The following is a 22,821-nucleotide window of genomic DNA, read 5'->3' as shown; positions in this document are numbered from 1 at the left end:
TCCGGTCAGTAATGATTTAGTACCAGTTTTTTAAGAGTGTGTACTATAATGTGCTCGTCTCATTGTGAGTGAAATAAAAATCTTGTCCACTTCTTCTTCTTCTACATCTTCTTCTCTGGTCTGGCCAGTTTTTTTTTGAGGAGTGTTACTACTTTACTTTACTTTACTCAGTAAAGATGTATGTATGCACATACATAAATTGTTTTACCTGTACACGAGGCAAGCGAAGGTGAAGCCGAGTTAGTCAAGAATTGCGAGCCAAGATGACCAGACAGGTTTAGCTTGGTTGTTCGTGGCGATTTAAATGGTTTAAAAGATAAGGAATTAACTGACCCATCCCTCCCTCCACCTTCATCTTGTAGTCCCGTTGGGGCAAAGTTTTCATAAAAATATGCAAGTGTGTCCGCCCGAAATAATAATCGACGAGTGCCAGATATTTATCGTGGGAGTGAAAAATTACTGTGATTAGAAGTGATCTTTACGACGATTTATGTACACACTTTGCTAATAATATTTACCACACCACGGCATTAATCATGTTTCTTGGCCTTAATAAATGATCAACAATTTCTGCTCGCGTCGTTCACGGTGAATGGATTTGTACATGTACAGACCACGATTTGACAAGATTGTGCCTCATATCTCGGACAAGAATCACGTTGTGAATCACATTGTAGTGATTTAAAAATGGATCAATTCTGAAGTTTGATAAAGTTCAGACAGTTCAGTCTTCTTCTTTGAGGTCAGGATTCAGATCGTATTGTTTACCGAGTTGGCTGGCAGTCTCAGTTACAATTTAGTTCATCAAGTTCATTGTTGAGAACAATGCGGATTCGTTTAGTTTAGTGCTTAGATTTAATAAGTGAGTCTAAATTTTGTTGGCGTGTGCTCTTTACGTAAATAATTGGGCTATGCTATAGAACGACGGAGGGATGGATGGCATGCCAAAAATACTAAAAGCTGAATTATGTAGATAAACAGTCTACTTTTTTAACAATGAGACGGGATTACAATGACAAAATGAAATGAAATATAGTGCCCAGAAGTTTTTACATGGGACGAAATATTACGAGTATTATTGGATCATCATCTCGTATTTTTTTAGTTAGTATCGCTCGTGTGTGGTGTGTGCACTGTTAAAAATCTGGTAGAGACAGATATATATACTGGTAAAGATTTGGTAATAAGGTTCTATCGGATTGGTAGTAGTTTGTTTATAAGAAGTGGTAAATTTTTCATTACTAAACAAATCGTGATGCCCGTTATTAGTAATAACTATTAGTTATTAGTAATAACTTTCTACCCGATTGGTAATAGTTTGTTTCTCAGTGGTAAATCTTAACCGGTAATGCCCGTTATTACCAGTTCCGGTAAAGTCATATAACTCCGGTACAAAATAATGATTTAACACCAGTTTTCTAAGAGTGCCTTAGTGACATGATATTTGATGTGATGTGATATAATATATGTTCATCTTCTCTTGTTCCTTCGTTGTTCTTGGTCTGTTCTGTTCTGTTCTTGTTCCACGGGACGAGTTAGAACCAGAGCCAGATTTTTGTTCCGAGGAGCTCCTACTCGCGTCTGTAATGTCATGAATCAAGAAGAAGACGGACGACGACTATTTGAGCCATGTAGCTGGGTTTAGTCGCAAATTTTGATTCCTCACTCTTTAGTTGCACATTTCTCGGGGACTTTGCCAGCCAGCCAACCGGGTCGTGTCCTCCGTTAACATTTTCGTTGGTTAGTTAGTTTCGGAGTGGAGCGTGGCGTGGTGTAATGTGCAATTTTTTTGTATCGTTTCACATTTAGACGCACGATAAGTTTTACGGACACGGACACGTGGATGTGGAAAAAGTTTGGAGTTTTTGGAGAGAGAGTTTCGGATTTTTAAAGAGGTTTTTATGGTGGTGCTATTGTAAAAAGTGGGGTGAGTGAACGTATGTACGTACCTGAGCTTATCGTTACGTTACCGGTTACGTTATCTGTATGTATGTACCTGTTGCAATTTATGTGAAGAGATTTTTGCGAAAAAATTTGCATATCTTTGTGGGTACCTGGACTGGATAATTCTCTGTGTGCTATTTATTCGAGTTTATATATTAAAGAATATAAAACCTAGTACAATTTAGAAATTTACTAGTACAAAATTTTTAACCTCAAAAGGGAAGAAGAATATACAGAAGAGTTTATATATTTAAAAATAAAAATAAAATTTTAGGAAATTTTAGACACTTAAAAAATTCTCTCGTTTCTTAATCTTGCAATTTATTTATCCTGTCTCCACCACGTGTGAAAATTTGAGAATACCTTCAAGAGAAGAAAAATATACACAAAAGTTTATATATATTTAAAAACCACATAACAATTTTAGGAAATTTTGAACATCTAAAAATAGTTTTCAACTTAATCTTTCCGGAAATTATTTACCTTCTCGTCACTAGGGATGGTAATCCGTATCCTAAATTAACCGATCCGTAGGATAGGATCGGATAAATACAGGATCGGATCGGATCGGATTTGCTCGCTTTAGGATCGGATCGGCTCCCGGTTCTACACGAAATCCGATGCGATCCGACCCTAGGATCGTAGGATATCCGCGGATGATCCAAGATTCACTTGATATGTGTGAGACACCTTGTGTCTAACTATGGAAAAACTTTACCAGCTGCTTTTCTTTATTTCGAGTTCATCACATGGCGTACATTATCCGAATGAGCCGAATTATTTTATTATTTTACGCCAGTTATTTTTATTTCGGCGTTTAAATTATTCAATTTCGTATGATTTCAACGCCAAAATAAAAATAACTGGCGTAAAATAATAAAATAATTCGGCTCATTCGGGTAATGTACGCCATGTGATGAACTCACCAAATGTGAAACGAGTTTACATGGGATGATCCGAGGATCCTGTGCGATCCTAGGATTTCATCGGTTCGGATCGGATCAGATTGTCTGATCCTCGGATCCTCTATCCGATCCGTGTGAAAATCCGATCCTATCCGAGTTTTTACGATCCTAGGATAGGATCGGTTACGGATTACCATCACTACTCGTCACCACGTGTGTCACCTCATGTCATAACACATCCTACAAACTCGGCTTTCGTGCCATGACATTTTTTGCCCCGACGTCGGAAACGTATGTAAAGGGAAAAAAATGAGGAAGTCAACCATCTGTCGACATCTTTCATCGCCATTTCAAAAATAATTTCAAAAAATGGGCCAATTTAGACCTAAAAATGTCCATTTAACTTGATCCCATACATATTTCCGGCCGGATTAGTAGGAGATGAGAAGACGATAATGCAGTGCAAGTGTTAAGTACTTATCTTATCTTATCTTACTATGCAACCATCCGATGAGTTTGCCCCTACTTTTATTGCCGGTTGTTCGTCGTCACCGTCGACCACGTGCACGTCGATTACGACGACGAGTTGCAATGGTGGTGGAAGGTCGAATTCGAAAATTTCAGCGACCTCGGATGAGGACACGATAACGACGACGACGACGACGGAAACAGATCTGAAGAAACGCAGGGAACGGAATCGGAATGACTTTTACTCCATCAAATTCCTCTTCTGTTTTCTGAACGATGCCTGCGTAAGTTTTAGTTGGAGGGATTTTTTAAAAGAAATTTGGGTGTTTTTTGTTTAGTTTGTCAAAGTTTAGTTAAATTGGCATATTTGGGTGAGAGATTTGCATATCTATGAGCAGAAAATATTTAGGAATAAATGTGTGTAATTTGGAGAGGAAAAATTGGGGGATTATTTTCAGATTTTGAATTTTTGCGTGGTTTTTAGTGTGACAAGTTTTTGCATAGGTATGAATTCGGGTGCGAGATTTGCACACATATCTGTAGCTAGAAAATATTGATTTGGTAAAGAATTGCGTGATTTGCATAAAGATTTATTGGCTAATTAAGCATACATATGCTAATTTTGTCGTGGTTGACCCAGGGGTTTTTGCAAATTTTGATTTTTTTACGCATATTTTTTTTAGTTTGTGTAGGTTCAGTTAAATTTGCATATTTGGGTGAGAGATTTGCATATCTATAACCAACAAGGGAATTGATAAGTTTGTGTCATTGGGGGGAAATTGGGGGATTTTTTTTAATTTTATTTTTTTGCGTGTTTTTTTAATTTGTCAAAGGTTCAGTATATTGAGAAATTTCTGCATAGGTATGAATTTGGGTGATAGATTTGCATACATGTTTTCTTTCGTAAGTGGAAATTTGCGCATTTTTTTGCAAAATCGAATCCCAATGTATCTGCATGTTTTAAAAATATATCAAACTTCTCAAACTTTTCGCCCTGGGCGTAAAGGTGAAACACTTATGAAAAAAAGTTTCGTATTGATTCCTCGTCTCTCCTCACGTAAGGCCTTGTATTAAGATTTATTAGCTAATTAGATATGCCAATACTAATTTTATCATGCTCATTTCTGGTCGTTTAATTGGTTTGGATTAAATAACTGGTAGCACAAACAATTATGAAAAGCGAGAAAATTCCAAACTTGGTCCATATTTTATGATTTTATAAGTTTATCGGTTTGTTTTTTTAATTGTTTAAACCCCTGTTTTTCTTCAGTAAATCGGAATTTGCACATTTCTTTCTGAAAAGCAAATATCAGAACGTTCTTCTACCTACATATTTCAATATAAATATGGCCAACTTTACAAACTTTTCTCTTTCGGCGTGAAGTTGAAACACGTACGAAAAAAATATCACAAAAAAATTCGCATTGATTTGATTTGATTACTGGCCTCTCACGTAAAGAATTGTATTAAGATTTATTGGCTAATAGAAGTTTGGCATAGTCATTTCCGGTGGTTTGTTTGGATTTTGATTTAATAAAAATTCTGAACAATAGAGAAGATCCAAAATTTGGGCATGATTTCATATTTCAAAAGTGTATCCGTTTTAAAAGAATAGTGTAATGAAAAGTAAGCCCCATTTTCTTTCATTTTCTCAAGTAAATTGAAAATTTGCACATTTTTTATCATGTTTTTTTTTCGAGAATCGAGTACATATTTCATATTTGGCCACATATTTCAAAGTTCACAAACTTTTCTAAAGTTCAAACATCTATGAAATACAAAATGTCACCAAAAAAAGTTTTGTATTGATTACTCTTCTCTCCTCACGTAAAGGTGACGAATAAATAATTCCGTTATTTTTTTAAAGCCTTATGTATAGCGAAAGAAGGTATATTAATATTTGCATAGTTCCACACATGTAACCAAACACGTTCATTGTGCAATATGAATGTAGGTAGGTATGAAATGGGTCAACTTTATTGCACACCATTTTTTTCGCGTGTTAATAAAACTGCTACCTTATTTCTTTTTCCGCGTGGAAATGAAATGCCAAATAAAATTGAAGTTGGTCGTTCGGGTGGGAATTGATCAATCAAATCAATATTAGTTATTCTTCGCTTGTGTCCTTCAGAAAGGGTGTAGTTGCATGTTTGCTTAATAACTAAGTAAGTGTCGGTGTGGACTCTGTATGGTTCGATTAGTAGATACTAGTTTTTGAGCACTTTTGTACTTACTTAGGCACCGACAGGACAGAAGGAATAATGTGGATATTGAAATCGATTATCGGTTTGGTTTTTGGACTGGTTTGTAATCCTGGGGTCCAATTTGTTTGTGGTTGGTAGCGTCGAAAATTTGGGGGATGAATGAAGGATAAATATTTTTTAATGCGACAAAGTAATATTTTCAAGAAATGTCGAAAAAAGTTATGTACAACATTTCGGATGCGTCTTTTGCACATGTATGCACGATTATCGCTTTGATTTTTGGACCGGTTTGCAATCCTGGTGTCCAATTTATTTGCGGTAGCGTCGAGAATTTGGTGCACGAATATTTTTTAATGGGACGAATAAAGTAAGGTTTTCAAGAAATTTTGAAGCAATTTATGTATGCACAACATTTAAGAGGCATCCATTGCACTGCCTGGTTCCACAAAATTTGCACAGTTTACATTGATTACAAAACCCTTGCCAAAAATCAAATTTTGCTCAGATTTTGAAAATCCTTGCGCCATTACTACACACTCTCGCTCAAATATTAGCTACGTTACGTTTACGTATTCATTAGTAAACTCGAGCTTTTTTGATATTTTGAAGGTCAGGAAATGTTAAAAAAATAAAACAGTTCAATTTGATATTGGGGGTAATATCATCTCTCGGGGGACTCTTTATGTAAGAATTTTCAAAACCTTAGGAAAATTGGATTTTTGACGAACCTCTGAAGGTCAAAGTCATCCGTGCGTGTCTCAATTTTCTCAAAAATTTACACTTACTTATTTATCACCCACTTAACATTAATAAGTAACGTCAGACATGTAAATAATTCCGATAATTGATCCATTTCACGGATACCGCTAAAATTAGGAATTATTATTCCTCCAAAATTATACAAACCGTAGATATTGATTAATTAGTCAAATATTATGCCAACAAGTCGGATAATAATAACCATGTTTTATAACTCGATTCACCGAATTGATTGTTGACACTTCACGTGTTATTGTGGCGGATTGTGTTTAATAGTTTTTAAGGTTCATTGTTCCACCATTTTAATAGACGCAGTTTCAGTTTTGATTGGCAATTGTTCCCGTGAAGAGTGTAGTGTTGTACGATTTCGTTACAACACTACACTCTTCAATGGCCATACTTTGGTGGCCAAAACGAAGGTTTTTCACGTCCTGTTGGAAATTTATAATTTGTTCGCGATGCCTGTGTAACTTCAAAGGGGGAGGAGGAAAATATGCAATTCTGCCAAGTTTTAGCGTAATGAAGAGAAAAGGGAGTGGGGGTGGTGGTCGGATAGTGATTCCGCGGTCGGGGGGATTAGCCATGTTTCAGGTGTGTCGAATTATTCATTTTTTTGGTAATTATTATTAATATCCTAAAAATTTGGAGAATTGGTGTCCAGTAAAAGTTGAACGTTTTCACGCTGATCTTTGTAACGAAGTAAATGTTTGTGGCATTATTTTTTGCCCACTTTACCAAGCAGATCAGAGCCACGGGGCCTTGATCGGTGTCAATTTGAAATAGTTTGTATCCAGAATATTTCTAATTTCAAAAATTTACAAAGATTACGAATACAGTTCAGTAGAAATCGATTTATATTGTATTCTGCATATTTATTGTTTTTGCAATCTGAAAATTTCTACCCGTTGTATTGTGAAGAACTGTATGTGAATAATTCTGCAACTTTTTTTGCACAAACCGCTCTGCAGAAAATTGGCCAAACTTTTGCAGAGAAAGGGAAACCAAATTTGTCTAGAAATTTACGAATTTTATACAATTTACCAGCATTCGAAAGATTTTCTTAATCTCGCCGCTTGCAGGTGTGCCAATTTAGCATTATCATCAAATTAACGACTCATTTTCATTCAAACTGTCTCACAATTTGGTCCCCACTTACCAATGTCGCAATCAGATTAGTACAATTTCCTATCAATCCGATCCGACAACCACTTTGTCCTCCTGTCCAAACACGAGTCACTCTTCATTTCATTCCCAATATGCCACTCTCTTCCTCTCTCTTCTCCATAGTTCGCAATGCATCCGCAATGCAGAAATACGCCAAAAGTCCGTATTTCTAATCGATCCGTTATACGGGGAACTTTTGGCGTGAAAGTTTACCTCGAATTACATGGACTTGACCGAATAATGAACATTTTCCGTGTCAGGACACCCATTGCCGGGCCGGGTGGTTGGTCGTGGTGGTGATGGTGTGAACCAGTGGCCGCGGAAGGTGTGGGGACATCGGGGGATATTAACATTGTAGGGTAAGGTAAGGGAGGGGTTTGTATAAGATGGGCAGGTGATGGGGACCTCGAAATAACCGTGGTGACATTGTTCCTCTGTCCCCACACACACTTCCGCGGCCACTGCACAAACGTATGTTATACTCGTGTAATCAGTGGCCGCGGAAGCTGTGGGGATGTTAACAATGCAGGATAGGCGAGGGAGGGGTTTATATAACATGGAGAGATGATAGGGACATTGAACAACCCTGGGGAAATTGTCCCTCTGTCCCCACCCACCCTTCCGCGGCCACTGGTCACATTGTGAACTTATTGTTCGTGTGTGTGGGTGTCGGACAGAAGAGAAAAGAAAGCTCTCAACTTTCTCCGTGACGTGGACGTGACATCCAATCCAATCAGGCCGACGAACGACGGTACATTATTTTCATTGTGCGGCGATGAAATGAAAATGCGATGAGATTGAGGTGATCGTCGTGGGGAAGAAAATGCAGTATTTTGCTTGCTTTGTTAGGGATGAAATTGTTCTGTGGAGGGATAATGAGATGAGATTAGGGTTCCCCAGAAAAAAAACAGCTGGTAGAAATTATGGGAAGAAATTGTTTTTTTTTGCAGAAATTATTTCTTGCACTAGTGTGAGAAATGGAAGAATTTGTTATTTTGGGGAAATAATTTATTGCTGGAGTGCTGGAAATGCAGGAAATAAGCAGCATCTAGCGGGAAATCTGTATAACTCAGCCAGTGTTGCTTAATTACTTGAATTTGTAATTAATTACTAATTACTTAATTACATTTGACGAGAGAAAGTAATTAATTACTCAATTACTAATTACATCAGTCAAGTAATTAATTACAATTACAATTACTTCCATCGAAAGTAATTAATTACTTAATTACAAATTAATTACATTTTTTATATAATCATGACGGCGCAATTTTATAAGTATGGTATAGTCACACAGGTATTAATTTCCTGGTGTCAAAGTTGCTACCGCTTGGTCTTAAAAGTATACCGGTCGACACCGGTCTATTTTTACCGATCGGTAAAAATTTGTTACCGATATGGTAAAACTTTAATACCGAGGTATTACTACACTGCATTACTAACCACTACCACTTTGGTAGAGTCACATATGAATACCGCTTGGTAATATTTTAATGCTATATTTCTAAGAGCGGCAATATACTAAAGAACTGCAATTAACCTTTTAAAATTAATCTAATTCTAAGTATATATATTCCAACAAATCAAATTAAAAGAAAATGAATAATTGATACTGGGAGAGTAATTAACGCAAAAGTAATCTTCACGATAGTCTAAAAGTGATCTTGCAAATCACGATTTTGCTAATATGCATTCCAATTCCATGCAATCAAGTAATTAATTACTCAAAGTAATTAATTACTTTGTTACTCAATTGAAGCGAAGTAATTAATTACTAATTACAATTACATTGCCACAAAGTAATTAAAGTCTAATTACTAATTACTTTCTCGATTTTTCTTGTAATTAATTACGTAATTAATTACTTTTGTAATTAATTACTACAACACTGAACTCAGCATAGTATTTACAGAGGGTGACCCAATGTTTTTTTGCGGTTGTACTACTTTCTTCGAGTGCAAAACAAGAAATGTGAAATGCAAGAAACTGGGAGAAAGTGCAAGAATTAAACGCCATCTAGCCAAACGTCGCATGAAGTATTTACCTCGGTGGGGCGTAGTTTCTTGCACCTTGCATTTCTTGCAGGTCAAAATATTACCTGCAAGAAACCACTTTCTCCCCGCTATTTCTTGCAAATTAAATGGTTACTTGAACCCAAAAGACTGGGAGAGCCGTTAGGTGGCGCCAATATTTTGCATGCATGCATTTCTTGCAGAGTAGTGCAAGAAATAGTGCAAAAAACCATACCCTGGCTGAGATGAGACTGCGATGCAGAGATGGACATTTCCGTTAACTTGCTAATTCAGTTTCCTACATAAAAGACAGATTGGTAGAAATTGGACCCTTTTGTTCCCATAAATCCGATCTGGGTCACTATTTTTTTACGGGAAGGATAACAAAATGTGACGACGCCGGGCGGATGTAAATTTACGAGCGGATTCTCGGGTTTCCTTTATCCATCCAAGGAAGGAAACATGTGGCAACATATGGACACAATTTTTTTGTGTGGACGTAAATACAGAACCGATTTTTCAGGGTAGAATTTGGTTGGAATTTTTGTTCAGAGCAAAAATTTGGGCAGGTTAAAAGTCGAATTTGATTTTTTACTGGAATGCGGTTTACTAGAAATTTTTGAGATGTTTCGGTTAAGATTTCTCGATATAGAATTTTTTTAAATTAGGAATTTCAGAAATTTTAGTTGTATAATTTTCTGAAGTGCTAAAATTAGAGGCTAAATTCTACCAAAACAACAAATCTCAGAAATGTAGATATTCAATAATGGAATTTAATAAAATTCGAAATTCTGAAGTTCTGAAACTCTTTTCTCTGTGCTTAGTTTAACCTGGATTTTTATCCCTTTTACGAAATTGTTAAGCAGGTGATTTGATTTTTTTTGGCTAGAAATGCGGTATTTCTTAAAGTTTTGAGATGTTATTTTCATCTTTGAATTTTTTGGTCATGGATTTTTTTAAATTTCTGAAATTATTCTATGTTTATTTTAGCCTGGATTTTTTTTCATGTATTTTTATCCTTTTTATGAGGTTGTTGAGCTGATCTGTACTAAAGCCGTGATGTGTTGTATGTATCGCCGCATAATATGAAGTATAATCTCTGTTCATTATTCCAGTTTTGTGTGTAGGAGAGAAAATTGGGGATTTTTTTTCACCACCATCATCCAATTTTTATGAGGTTACTCACAATGGAGGTCTCTCAGCGTATGCTCTCCGATTGTGAGCAAACTAGTTTCAATCGAGGAAAAGTTTAATTAGGATGAAATTTGCGAAACACACGATCTCCCAATGGGAATAACGTTTGGCAGAGATATTTGCATCCAAAGAGGAGAAAACATACAGTAAATTTGGAAAGTGTAAAATATGTCAACTTTAGGGAGCAGTTTCTCCTCCTTGGGTGCAAAAATCTGTGCCAAATTGCGAGATCGTGTTTTTCGCAAATTTCATCCTAACTAAATTCGCGATCGATTGACACTAGTTTGCTCAAAATCTGAGAGCATTCGCTGGGAGACTTCCATTGTAAGTTTGCAGATAGAAAATTATATTTTGCAAATTTTTGCAAATCTAGCAAATTTAGCAGATTTCAGATGCAAATATTTCCATTGGGAGATCATGTCTTTCGCAAATTTCTTCCTAACTAAATCTGTCCTCGATTGACATTAGTTTGCCCAAAATCAGGGAGAATACGCTGGAACACCTCCATTTTTATAAGGATATATAAAACCCATCATAGACCCAGACTTGGCTAGATTTGCATATGTATGAAACAAGTAAGAAAAACAAGGAGGAAAATCACGCCATGATCACGTCGACCTTAATCCCGTCGAGCGTCGAGCTACTAACTTTCACTTGGCTGTCTTTTGTTGTTCTCCATAAAATGCGGGGGTTAAACGTTAAGCTGAGCTGGGCTGAAGGCTGTATAGCAAAATAAATGGGGATGTTTGAAAATTCGTGGAAATTCAAATCCCTGGAAAATTCGGATCTTTCATTCCCCGAAGGAATTTAAAGTTTGGATGGAGAAAGCTACATACGTAGGAAAAGTTGGTTTGGGTTTAAGTAACTGGGGCACTTTCACTTCATGTTACTGGAGCAATAAAGTCGACTTTGTGGATAGAGTGGACTGGACGTTGTGCATAAACCTTAACTTTATGATGACACTGTATTTTAAAGGTTTTGCAAAATAGGGTATAAAATTGCGTAAGAAGAGTTACATAATTTTGAATATATGTCAGTATGCATAGTCGTGGCAGTGTGAAGTTTTTCCGGATTGGACAGTTTGCAAAAATTGTGGCGAAATTTTTGGCGTTCACCTTGATCGTAATTTGGTAAAGTTATGTATGCCGCTTTAAAAAAAGATGGGGTAGGGTTGCATAATCTGCATAATTTGGAATATGACCCTGGTTTGGTGTGGGGACACGGCAAAGTAAACTTTTTGGGGATGGGACCGTTTGCAAAAATTGCGGCGAGATGTGCAATTTTGGTCTGAAATGCGTTTACTTTGGTAAAGTTATGCCTCCTTTAAACAAGATGAGGGTTACATAATCTAACGTATGTATTTATGGCGTGGTCACGTCAAACCTTGCAAATTGAACGATTTGCAAACATTTTGCTAAAACTTTTTTACCCTAGAAGTACATAGGTTTCAATTATATTTTTTACTCAAGTTACTCATTTACCCGGTCGTTAATTTGCTTGAGTGATTTTGCTAAAAAAAATACAGATGCGAAAAAGTTGTTAATACCGCAAAAAGTTATGGCAAGGTGAAAGTAAACGCTAGAAATGTGACCTTACAAGATGAATGGCTGAATGAATAGATGGATTGGCCATTCGTATCGTAAGGGTCACAACACAAGAGTTGATGAATACTTTCATTTATTCCGACTCCTGTGAGATTTTACTTTTAGTGATTTTTTAAAAAAAGTTGGTATATAATAGACACACAGAGGCAGTGGCCGCGGAAGCCGTGGGGCATCTGGGGACATTAGGTACGATAGGGAGGGAAAGGTTCATTCAACATGGGCGGATGATGGGGACTTCGAACAACCGTGGGGACATTATCCCTCTGTCCCCACCCTTCCGCGGCCACTGCATAAAAGTATGTTACACTAGTGTAATCAGTGGCCGCGGAAGCTGTGGGCAGATCTGGGGTCATTAACTTGATAGGGGAGGGAGGGCCTTGTATAACATGGGCAGATGATGCGGACTTCGAACCACCGTGGGGACATTGTCCCTCTGTCCCCACGCATTCTTCCGCCGCCACTGCACAGAGTGAAAGCAGACGAACCATGAGATCCGAGATCCTTCACTAACAAGAGGAGAAGAGGAGTCGGAAAAAGCAATCAAAGAAAGTATAATAACGTGACGGAGACGAAGTGAAAAGAGGAAAAAAGTTCACATTTTTTACTACTAAAAGGAAAATTGGAAATTGAATTATTACACAAAGAAATCTATCTCTCACAAAATTTCTAGCATTTCTTCTCCCCAATTTGGAATAATATGTAATAAAATCTGCCTTAATTTACGTTACAAAATGAAGCAGATGGTGAAAATATGGGTTCTTCTAAAGCTTTCCGTCTCAAGGTGAAAAAAAGTTTATGAATTTTGATTTTCTATAATTTTCTAAATATGAGAGAAAGTTGCAAAATGAAAATTTAATGAATTTTCAATTTACAGTAAGCATTTTTTGAATAATGAAAATTGTTAGAAAATTTAAGTTGAAAAGAAATCTATCTCTCACAAAATTTCTATCATTTCTTCTCTCCAATTTGAAATAATATGCAATAAAATCTGCCTTAATTTACGGAAAAATGAAGCAGATGGTAAAAATAGGGATTCTTCAAAGGTTTCTATTTCAAGGTGAAAAAAAGTTGATGGATTTTAATTTCTTATAAATTTCTAAATACGAAAGAAAGTTCCAAAATGAAAACTTAATAAATTTTCAATTTACAATAACTATTTTTCAAGTAATGAAAATTGTTGCTAAATTGAATTATTACACAAGAAAATGAAATCAATCTCTCACGAAATTTCTATCATTTCTTCTCATTATTCCTAATTTTGAATAATATGTAACAAAGTCTGCCTTGATTTACGGCTAAATGAGCAGATGACAAAAATATGGGTTCTTCCAAAGATTCTTTTTCAAGGTGAAAAAAAGTTGATATATTTTGATTTCTTTTAAATTTCTAAATACTAGAGAAATTTACAATAACTATTTTTACAATAAAGAACATTTTTGGTAAATTGAATTATTACACAAAGAAATCAATCTCTCAGGAAATCCTCAGTAAATTTCTATCATTTCTTCTCCCCAATTTGGAATAATATGTAATAAAATCTGCCTTAATTTACGGCAAAATGAAGCAGATGGTGAAAATAGGGGTTCTTCCAAAGGTTTCTATTTCAAGGTGAAAATAAGTTGATGGATTCCTCGGAGAGAAAGTTGCACAATGAACATTTGCAATTTCCCGAAAATATAAATATTCTTACAGTAATGAAAATTGTTGGTAATTCCAATTTTGTGTGGAATCTGCCTTAATTTTCGTCGAAATTAAGCACATTGAAAAAACAGGGGTTCTTCCAAAGGTTTCTGGTGAAAGAAGTTGATAGATTTCCAGGAGAGAAAGTTGCACAATGAAAATTTCGTTAATTAGCAATTTCCAGTAAATAAAATATTTGATATTTGTACAGTAATCAGAATTGTTGTTAATTCCAATTTTATGTGGAAAATCTGCCTTAATTTGCACCACTAAAATGAAGCACATTTAAAAAATATAGTGGTTCTTCCAAATGGTGAAAAAATATAATGGGATTTCTAGAAGAAAAATTTTCCATTTCCCATAAATATAAATATTTTTATTTGCCGTAATGAAAATTGTTGGTGATTCCAATTTTGTAAAAAAATCTGCCTTAATTTGTCTCAAAATAAAGCAAATGACAAAAAACAAAGGTTCTTCCAAATGTTTCCAAATGGTGAAAAAAATAACGGATTTCTACGATAGAAAGTTGTACAACGAAAATCTGCAATCTCCTGTAAATATAAATATTTCTGCAGTAATGAAAATTGTTGGTGATTCCAATTTTGTGTGGGAAATCTGTTTTTCTGTGAAAGCAAGTTAATTGAAGTGGGGAAAGAAAGCTGGAGGCGATAAGGACTAATTTATCACGCAGAAAAACAACGTGTGGGCGACTTTCATTTTCTGCAGCAAAAAGTTTCTAGCATGAAATTGGACGAAACTTACAAAGCTTTCTCTCCCCCAAAAAAGGAAAATATAATAATGCTGGTCTTGTCAAGGGTTTCAGGTGTCATTATTCATTTGGTTATGGGGACACTGCAAATAATTCGGTGGTAACAAACGGTATTACCAGTAAGTTTGTTACCGATTTCTGGTATGGTCGCAAATTTAAAATTCGCGGTAAATAAGTTACTCAGGGATTAACATATGTACTAATCATAGATTCATAACACTGTAAATAGTATGCACTGTTAAAAATCTGGTAGAATCACATACATACTCCGTACTGGTACTGATTTGGTAGTAATTTGTTACCGGATTGGTAGTAGTTTGTTTCTGAGTAGGAAATTTGTCACTGCCGCAACATCACATATACTAAACGATAATTCACATTATTACCGTGCCGGCAGAGTCATATATTAAAACATGTATTCCGGTTGGTAATGATTTAATACCAGTTTGTTAAGACTGTGGTAACAAAGGGTATTAGCAAAATGTTTGTTTCCGATTCATTCATTTTGACAAATTTAAATTTCACGGTGAGTAAATACATGCATTTTTTAACTATATAATTGTTTTATGATCATTCGAATTACTCGGAGATTAGTTATAGTTTTGTGAATAATATGGTAACAAAATTGTCACCCGAAGTACAAATTACTTTTTACCGAATGGTAAGATTTAGGCCTACTTCATTTCCTGAGAAATTTACATTTTCCCGCCGCTTATAGTTTTGCCACTACATATTTTAGAGTGTACATAGATAAAAACAGTAATCAAACAGGCTTCATTATCCGTTCGTTACTTTACTTACTTTCGAGGTCTATTTTCACCTCGTCGTCCACGTCCACTAACTTTCACTCACACGCTCGGGTTGGGTTCCATTCGAGATAATGATTACCATTTGGTCGTCCAGTCCACCCACTTTCACCTCGGATGAGCTTTCACTCTGCTCTTGTTTTATTTATTTTTAGGCTCCCGCTCAGCTCAGTTGCTTAATTTCTTCGGCTAAACAAATACGAAACATTAAACAGTACAGACCGTGACATGGGATGAACTAACAGGACAGAAACGCCATTTTATTAATTACAGTAAATACATACTGACTTTCATCTGTTTTCTTTTTTTCTCTCTTCTTCTCATTAACTTTTGTTGTTCAAACATTACGATAAATATTTACAGTGTAGCGTCGCACAGTGGCCGCGGAAGCTGCGGGGGTATCGGGGGACGTTAACATTGTAGAATGGGGGAGGGAGGGGTTTGTGTAACATTGGCAGATGATGCGGACATCGAATAAGCGTGGGGACATTGTCCCTCTGTCCACACGTTTCCGCGGCCATTGTATAAAAGTATGTTATATTCGTGTAATCAGTGGCCGCGGAAGCTGTGGGGACATGTGGGGACGTTAAAATTGCAGGATATGGGAGGGAGGGGTTTATATAACATTGGCAGATGATGCGGACATCGAATAAGCGTGGGGACATTGTGCCTCTGTCCACACCCTTCCGCGGCCACTGGTTCTGCCAATCGAGAAAATTCCGACTTTCTTTTTGTTACATTCTGACTTTCTCTTCACCATTTTTTGCTGTTTGCTTGTGAAAAAGTGGATGAAATGAAAGTGAACCCATTTATTTTGTGGGTTGTGTTACGTTTCATTTTTTTTGTTAGGGTAAGTGGTAGCATGACCAGGGTCTATTTGCAAACATGCAAAGGAGGGTAGATATACATACATAAAATGGCATAATTGTTTATGGTTTGTTTACTTACGTATGTACGTTGCGATCTAATTGTTTGTCTGGTACTTTTCCATCATCTCTGATTACTCCCGGCTTGGTAATTTGGAGAAAGCACTTTCTCTTCTCTTAATGTAATGTGGGCGCGCATTAGTTTTGGCCGAATTAATCTGCATGTAGGAGTATGGACTCATTTTGTGAAGCACGTGCAATTATGTATATTTGGATCACATTTTATGGAGGTTTTATGAATTTTGAGTTCAAATTTAGCGAAAATTATTATTTAGGAGTAAGAAAAATAAAAATAAAAATTGTGAGATTTGTGAAAGTCCGGAGCAATTTTGAAATTTTGGACTAATTTCTTGAAGCACGTGAAATATTTTTGTATACGTTGGGGATCACATTTATAGAACTTTTATGCATTTTGAGTACAAAACAAATTTAGAGAACATTTTTATTTTGGAGTAAAAACTAAGAGATTTTTGAAATTCATTATGAGTCCAAATAAGGTTGTAACATAATTTTCACTGTTGTGGGAAATTGTTGAAACTAGGTAGAATAGCAGGGATAAATTTGTTTACTATGCAATTTAGTTAGGCTTTGGTATATTTTCATTCGTAATTTGGAATGCTATGCAAGTTCGAAATTTTCTATGCACTTGGTCAAATCAGCAAGCGTATAAATTTGGAGAAAAAATTGATGCAAAGTTTTATTTGGGTTATACAACTTCTGATTTTGCGTCGAAATCTTTTATGCACTCGAATAGGTTCAGTCAATAATGGTACAAATTTGGCGACAAATTTTTCAAATTTAATACAAAATTTTACTTGGTTATTGCAAATTTGGGGTTTGTATAAAAATTTTGAAATTTGTAGGATTACGTACTCCAATGACTTTGTAACATGCAGACTTGTCACCTCCCTTTTCGGTATATAACAGTGGCAATTTTGTTTACTAATTTAGCCAAACTTTGTTATATAGCCATTCGTAATTTGCGAGGTTGAAATGTTATGAAATATTAAATGCTGGATGCTGAGCTGGGAAAGTCGAATGAAGTAAACATTTCCAGTTTAGGTCGGTTTTCGCCCTGTCGCAATATTCCGTTTCATTATTTAGCCTCTCTCCATTCCTTGTTTTGTCTGTCTGTTTGTCTGTCCAAACGTGGTTGTTGAATTATGAAGGAAGTCTATCCTTTTACTTACGTACTGTAGTCATCTCCCTAATTATGAGTCACATACAATAGTCAATCCTCAGTTTTGGAGCAAATTAACCTATAGAATTATTCCGCTTGTTCAGTAAATTCGTCTGTTTTTCTTCGTCAGTGACCGTGGAAGCGTGAGTGGGGACAGAGGGGCAATGTCCCCACGGTTGTTCGATGTCCTCATCATCTGCCCATCTTATACAAACCAGCCCCTCCCTCCCCTATCTTACAATGTTAACGTCCCCACATGTCCCCACAGCTTCCGCGGCCACTGTTCTTCTTTGACATAATCTACTTGTGTAGATTTCCATGAAAATTAATGCATTTTTTTTGCATATGAAAGCGAGGAGAAAGTAAATAAGAATATATGTATGTAACGGGCTTATCTTGTTGGAAAGCTAACAATACTGGCAAAAGATGTTGTTAGATGTACGAAATATGTATGTACGCACATTTCTTGGAATTTGCAATAATAATTTTGCAAATTTTTGCAATAGCAAGACTCGAATTGTGCTGGTTGGACGCCTAATTTTATTTTTGTGCGTTAGTTTATTACTCATTTATTATAAAGATAGGAACATTGTATTGCTGAATGTAATGGCACATTTGCAATTTTGCATTGCAATTTATTCAGTGCCAACAATTTGCGAAATGACAAATGTTACAAACTTACAAAATTTTTTTGAATGGAAAGCATAAAAAATTCAAAGTAAAATATTTTTTTTTGCAATGTAAAACGCCAACGTCAATATCTATTTATTCAGCCTAAAAAATAAGATCATTTTCTAACAGATGCCTTAGGATAATCGGTAAAAGAAATTCAACTTGGTAAATTATCTACTCTTAAAAAACCGGTTTTGATAAGTTAATAAATTCTTAAGAATAAATTTTGCAATTCAAAAATAAAATTTTAATTTTTTTTATGTTAAATAAATTTTGTATTTTTTTTTTGTGCTGTACAAGTCCAGCGCCAATGTCCATTTATTGTTTTAAAACGATTAAATACTTAATGACAGATGTACGGATGATTTCTCAAAGTTTGGTTGAATTCGTACCATTAAATACCAAATTTGCTTACACGCCGGGTAAAAAAAAACGCAAATTTATGTACATAAATCGCAAATTTATTATACACTGTTAAAAATCTGGTAGAGTCAGATATGTACTTTGCCCTGGCATTGCTTTGGTAATAAGTTTCTACCGGATTGGTAATAGTTTCTTTCTTTTTGGTAAATTTCTTATTGTCACAACATTACTAAACGGTAATGCCCGTTATTACCAGGGACGGTCGAGTCATTACATATATTTGTACTCTGGTCGGTAATGATTTAATACCAGTTTTCTAAGAGTGTGCCGTCATTCATACTTTACCTCAATCTTTCTCCAACTAACCGGATAATACAGATATTTATACTGCCATCGAAAATAAGGTGACCAAATATTTTGCAAATTCGGGCTTGCCGCTAGTACAATTTTGTCCCTATTTTTCATCAAATATACCGCCCACCAGGCAAACGTACTGTTTCCTATCAATCCATGAGAACATATAGTCATAAGTTCGAAATCCATAATGGCAGAGTTTAGTCCCTCAACGTAACAGAAATTTTTCTCCAGTCCTAACTTTTCTTTATCTTTGGGGGTCAAAATTTCATCCGAAAAAATGAAAAATGTGGGGTTTTTGAAAACCGAGTTGAAATATGTGATCCCGTCGACATAATAGGAAAGAGGGACGGCGTTTCCGGTCGAGACGAAATCTCCGCGACGAATGTGGACCGCGATGGAAGAGGTGGAAGAGGTGGAGGTGATGAGGGTGTGGTAGTGGTGGAAGAGGGCCGTATTATTATTGGAATGAAGAGGGGTGGGTTTTAGTTGGAAAAGGGTGACAATTTCGGAACGATAAGGTTCGAAGAAGGTTTCAGATTGACAGTAATCTTTGGGAGAGAGTTGGACGATTTTGTGGGCGGAGATTGATGGGTGGCGTTCTATGTAGGAGAAAAATAGGAGATTTTTACTACACGATGTCAAAAAACTTGGAAATTTAGGTGTACATGATTTTTAATTTTAAAATTTTTGTAAGAACTGAGGTTCTGATAAAGGGTTGTATTGCAAAAAAATGTGGCGTTTCTGCAGTGGAAAAAATAGGAGGTTGTGTTTACATACATTGTAAGTCGATTTTGTTACAAATGGTTTGAAAAAGAAGGAAAATTTAGTTAATAAATCGAATCTTTTGAAAAGATAATGGTAAATAAGCCCAAATGTTTTCGGAAAAGCGTAGCTTTTTTACAGAAAATTACGAGAAATCAAAGCCCACACGATTTTGTCTGTCATTAATTTTTAATTTATAACTCTTTAATTTCTAAATACTCCAGTTTCTCATCAACTTTAAATTATTCAGAATTTTGAAGGGATATTTTTGCGTGTTTTTTGGACAATCTGTATTTTTTTGCAACATGATTCTGCCCCATTTCCTGCAAAAAGTTGCTTATATCCTCGGGTTCTTATTACCTATTTTTTCACATGATTTTGTCACATTTCCTGCAAAAATACTTATCTCCGGTTCATATTACCTACCAGTCATTCCTAGCAACTCTCTATCTTCGAGCTGGACAATGTCCTCTTGTCGTTCTGATATCCACTTATCGTCCACCCGATTCCAGGAGTGGATCGGAACATGAAAGTGGTCCAGTGAAAATGATCTCTCCACCACTTCCGCCGGCGTCGTTCTCGATGGGACATGGATGTAAAGTGGCCATCCAAACTTTCTCGCCAACGCGTAAGCACAAGCAAATTGGAAAAGTTGGTTTCCAATCCCACCTCTCACCGAGAGCAGGACAGATGCTGACGAGGTGGAGGTGGAATTTCGAGAGGTGTACAATTCACTCCGAAAAATCGGTAGAGTTTTCAAATCGTTCTGAAAATTCGAGAAGAATTTTTGTTAACTTGAAGGACTTGATGACGTATTACCGAAATCGTAAAAAGCAATACATTTGTAATCATTTTTCCGTTCTGGGAACTTATTTTAAAATTCTGGACGACAAATTTGTAGTCAGTGAATTGATTGATGGAATGGCGTTGAGTTTTTTGAGCCAGTTCGACGAGTTCCAATGTTTCTGAAGGCTTCTTAAATTAGAGATCTCCTCCTTCAAAAAGTGTCAAAATCTGGAGTGTATATTTTTAAAAAATTGGCAACTCCCTGCTCTACAAATTTTTCGAATTTTAAAATAGATTCCCAGAGCTGAGAAATGATTAAAAGTGTGTCGATTTTGACGGCATGAGACATCTTCGATAGATTTTTGAAGCAAGATTTTTTAAATTATGAGACGTAATTTTTATAGGATAAAAAATAACTTACATTTTCGTGCACAATCAACCCATCTTGACAATAAACTAGTAATAAAATAACGCACAAAAATAATATTAGGCATCCAACCAACCCAATTCGAGTCTTGCTATTGCAAAAATTTGCAAACTTATTAGCACAACACACGTTAGAATTATATGGAAAAGAAAGACTTCTTGAAATCAAATATTTTGGAAACTTTGTAAAATTTCGGTACATTTTATGTATCGTAATAAAATCTTGTGCCTAAAAGTACTCGTCTTGAACGATGTGAAGGAAAAGAAATAATTCGACATGGGAAATTAGTTAACACCATTCGACCATGATTTTCCCGTTGATCGACTTTCTTACGTTGTCACTTTGTACGAAATTACTCGGGTGGAACAACCATTATAAAATAGTAGATGACGCAAGTTACACATATTTATTGCATTTTAGATATAACTGTAATGTCACTACATGAACATACGCTATAAATGGAGGCATATCGTTTTCGCATGAAAATGTGCAAACTTTGATTGGAAATTCACATAACAGTTCCAACTACGATACTTATGTTATTTTAACCGAAAATCAGGCCTACAGTAAATTTGCAAGTTACATTTGTACATTTACCGATGGAGGAAATATGTAGCTGCAAAAAAATGTATCAGTTCGTTAGTTTTGGAATATGGGAGAAATGAAACAGCAAAATTTTTGCAACTATGCTTCTTCGTTTTTTTGCGGGTTTGCTAGATTTCTTGCACTGCAAAGAAAGCGTTTCTTGCTATTTGATTCGGAAATCAAAACCAGTCTTAAATTTCTGTGCCAATTTAGATAAATACATAATTTAATTATTTCTCGTGAGACACCTTTTCAAAATTTTGTAATTCATCCTGAATGAAGCCCAAATCCCCCCAAGATTTGCACACCTAAATAGCACACGTAAATAGCCTTGTTCTTAATCCAGTGCAGAAAATCTGATGATGGAATCTACCCTCCCAAGATTTATTCCTCCTGCCCACATTAAAGTCATTCCTTTAATGGAATACATGCAATCCGGAGTAAAATGCGTCTCTGGAGAGCGATTAAACTTTGTTTGGCTGAGATTGAATTTAGGATTTACTCACTTTCGACTCATTCTTCTTGTCCGAGTGAAACTTAATTTTGCTTGGTTAGTAAAAGTAGAAGGCTCATAATTTATTCACGACCAGGGTTGTAAATTGTTTGCGAGGAGAGCTACTTTCACTTTTGAGCTTTTACTTACATAGTTCGGCTTGATCTGTTGTCTCGTTTCGTTTCATTCATTAAATATTCGCATTACATAGGATTTTGCACACGATATGTGCAAAATTGTAGGAAGGGAAGAAAGTTTGGAGGTTATAAAATTTTTGGGGATTCGACGATGCGGAAAATTTAGATTTAGAGTTTTAAAGTTTCTGGGTTTGTTTTAACGGGAATTTTGCGAGGTACACGTGGTTTCGCATAGTTATAAAATTTGGCGAAATGGAAAATTTATATAGACATACAGAGAATTTTCAAAGTTTCTACTTTTTGTTTTTAGCGCAAAGTTTACGAATTACACGTGGCAAGATAAGTTTGCTCACAAACTTGACTTGCCGAATTTTGCAATTTTTGCAAATGTATGGCGTACAAATTTTATAAAATGATCAGTTGTAAATATAATTTAAAATTTAAAGTAAACAATTTGCACAATTATTTGCGAAATTTTGAAATATATTACAACCTAATATTCGCATAGCACACGATGTGTGCAAAATTGCAGGAAGGGAAGAAAGTTTCGCAGTAATAAAATTTTAGCGAAGTGAAAAATTTAAATGTAGGGATAATTTTCAAAGTTTATGCTTTTGGTTTTAG

General features: G+C 35.7%; 2 protein-coding genes across 4 annotated transcripts in view; one reads left to right on the top strand and one right to left on the bottom strand.

Annotated features, from left to right (window-relative positions):
- Window positions 1-22,821, top strand: part of LOC110848443 (hippocampus abundant transcript 1 protein) — a 46,980-nt gene that overhangs the window by 7,046 nt on the left and 17,113 nt on the right. Inside the window, exon 1 of one of the 3 annotated variants that reach the window (XM_035850784.1) lies at window positions 2,836-3,601. The exons of 1 other annotated variant lie outside the window; for it this stretch is intronic. In XM_035850784.1, the coding sequence (XP_035706677.1) occupies window positions 3,347-3,601 (255 nt within the window). In that variant the 5' untranslated portion in view covers window positions 2,836-3,346. Of the gene's footprint in view, window positions 1-2,835; window positions 3,602-22,821 lie in introns of those variants that run through there. One more of the 3 variants, XM_035850787.1, reaches the window with a different exon arrangement.
- Window positions 18,307-20,598, bottom strand: LOC118435208 (O-antigen biosynthesis glycosyltransferase WbnK-like). Its single transcript, XM_035850788.1, has 2 exons — window positions 20,196-20,598; window positions 18,307-19,606 (listed from the first exon to the last, which is right to left on the bottom strand). Exons 1-2 carry the CDS (start codon window positions 20,200-20,202, stop codon window positions 18,981-18,983), a joined length of 633 nt encoding a protein of 210 aa, XP_035706681.1. The 5' UTR covers window positions 20,203-20,598; the 3' UTR covers window positions 18,307-18,980.

Source organism: Folsomia candida, unplaced genomic scaffold, assembly GCF_002217175.1.
Source record: "Folsomia candida strain VU population unplaced genomic scaffold, ASM221717v1 Fcan01_Sc004, whole genome shotgun sequence".
NCBI classification, from domain to species: Eukaryota; Metazoa; Arthropoda; class Collembola; order Entomobryomorpha; family Isotomidae; genus Folsomia; species Folsomia candida.
The sequence above is the reverse complement of the archived record's forward strand: the minus strand, read 5'-3'. Positions and strand labels throughout refer to the sequence as shown.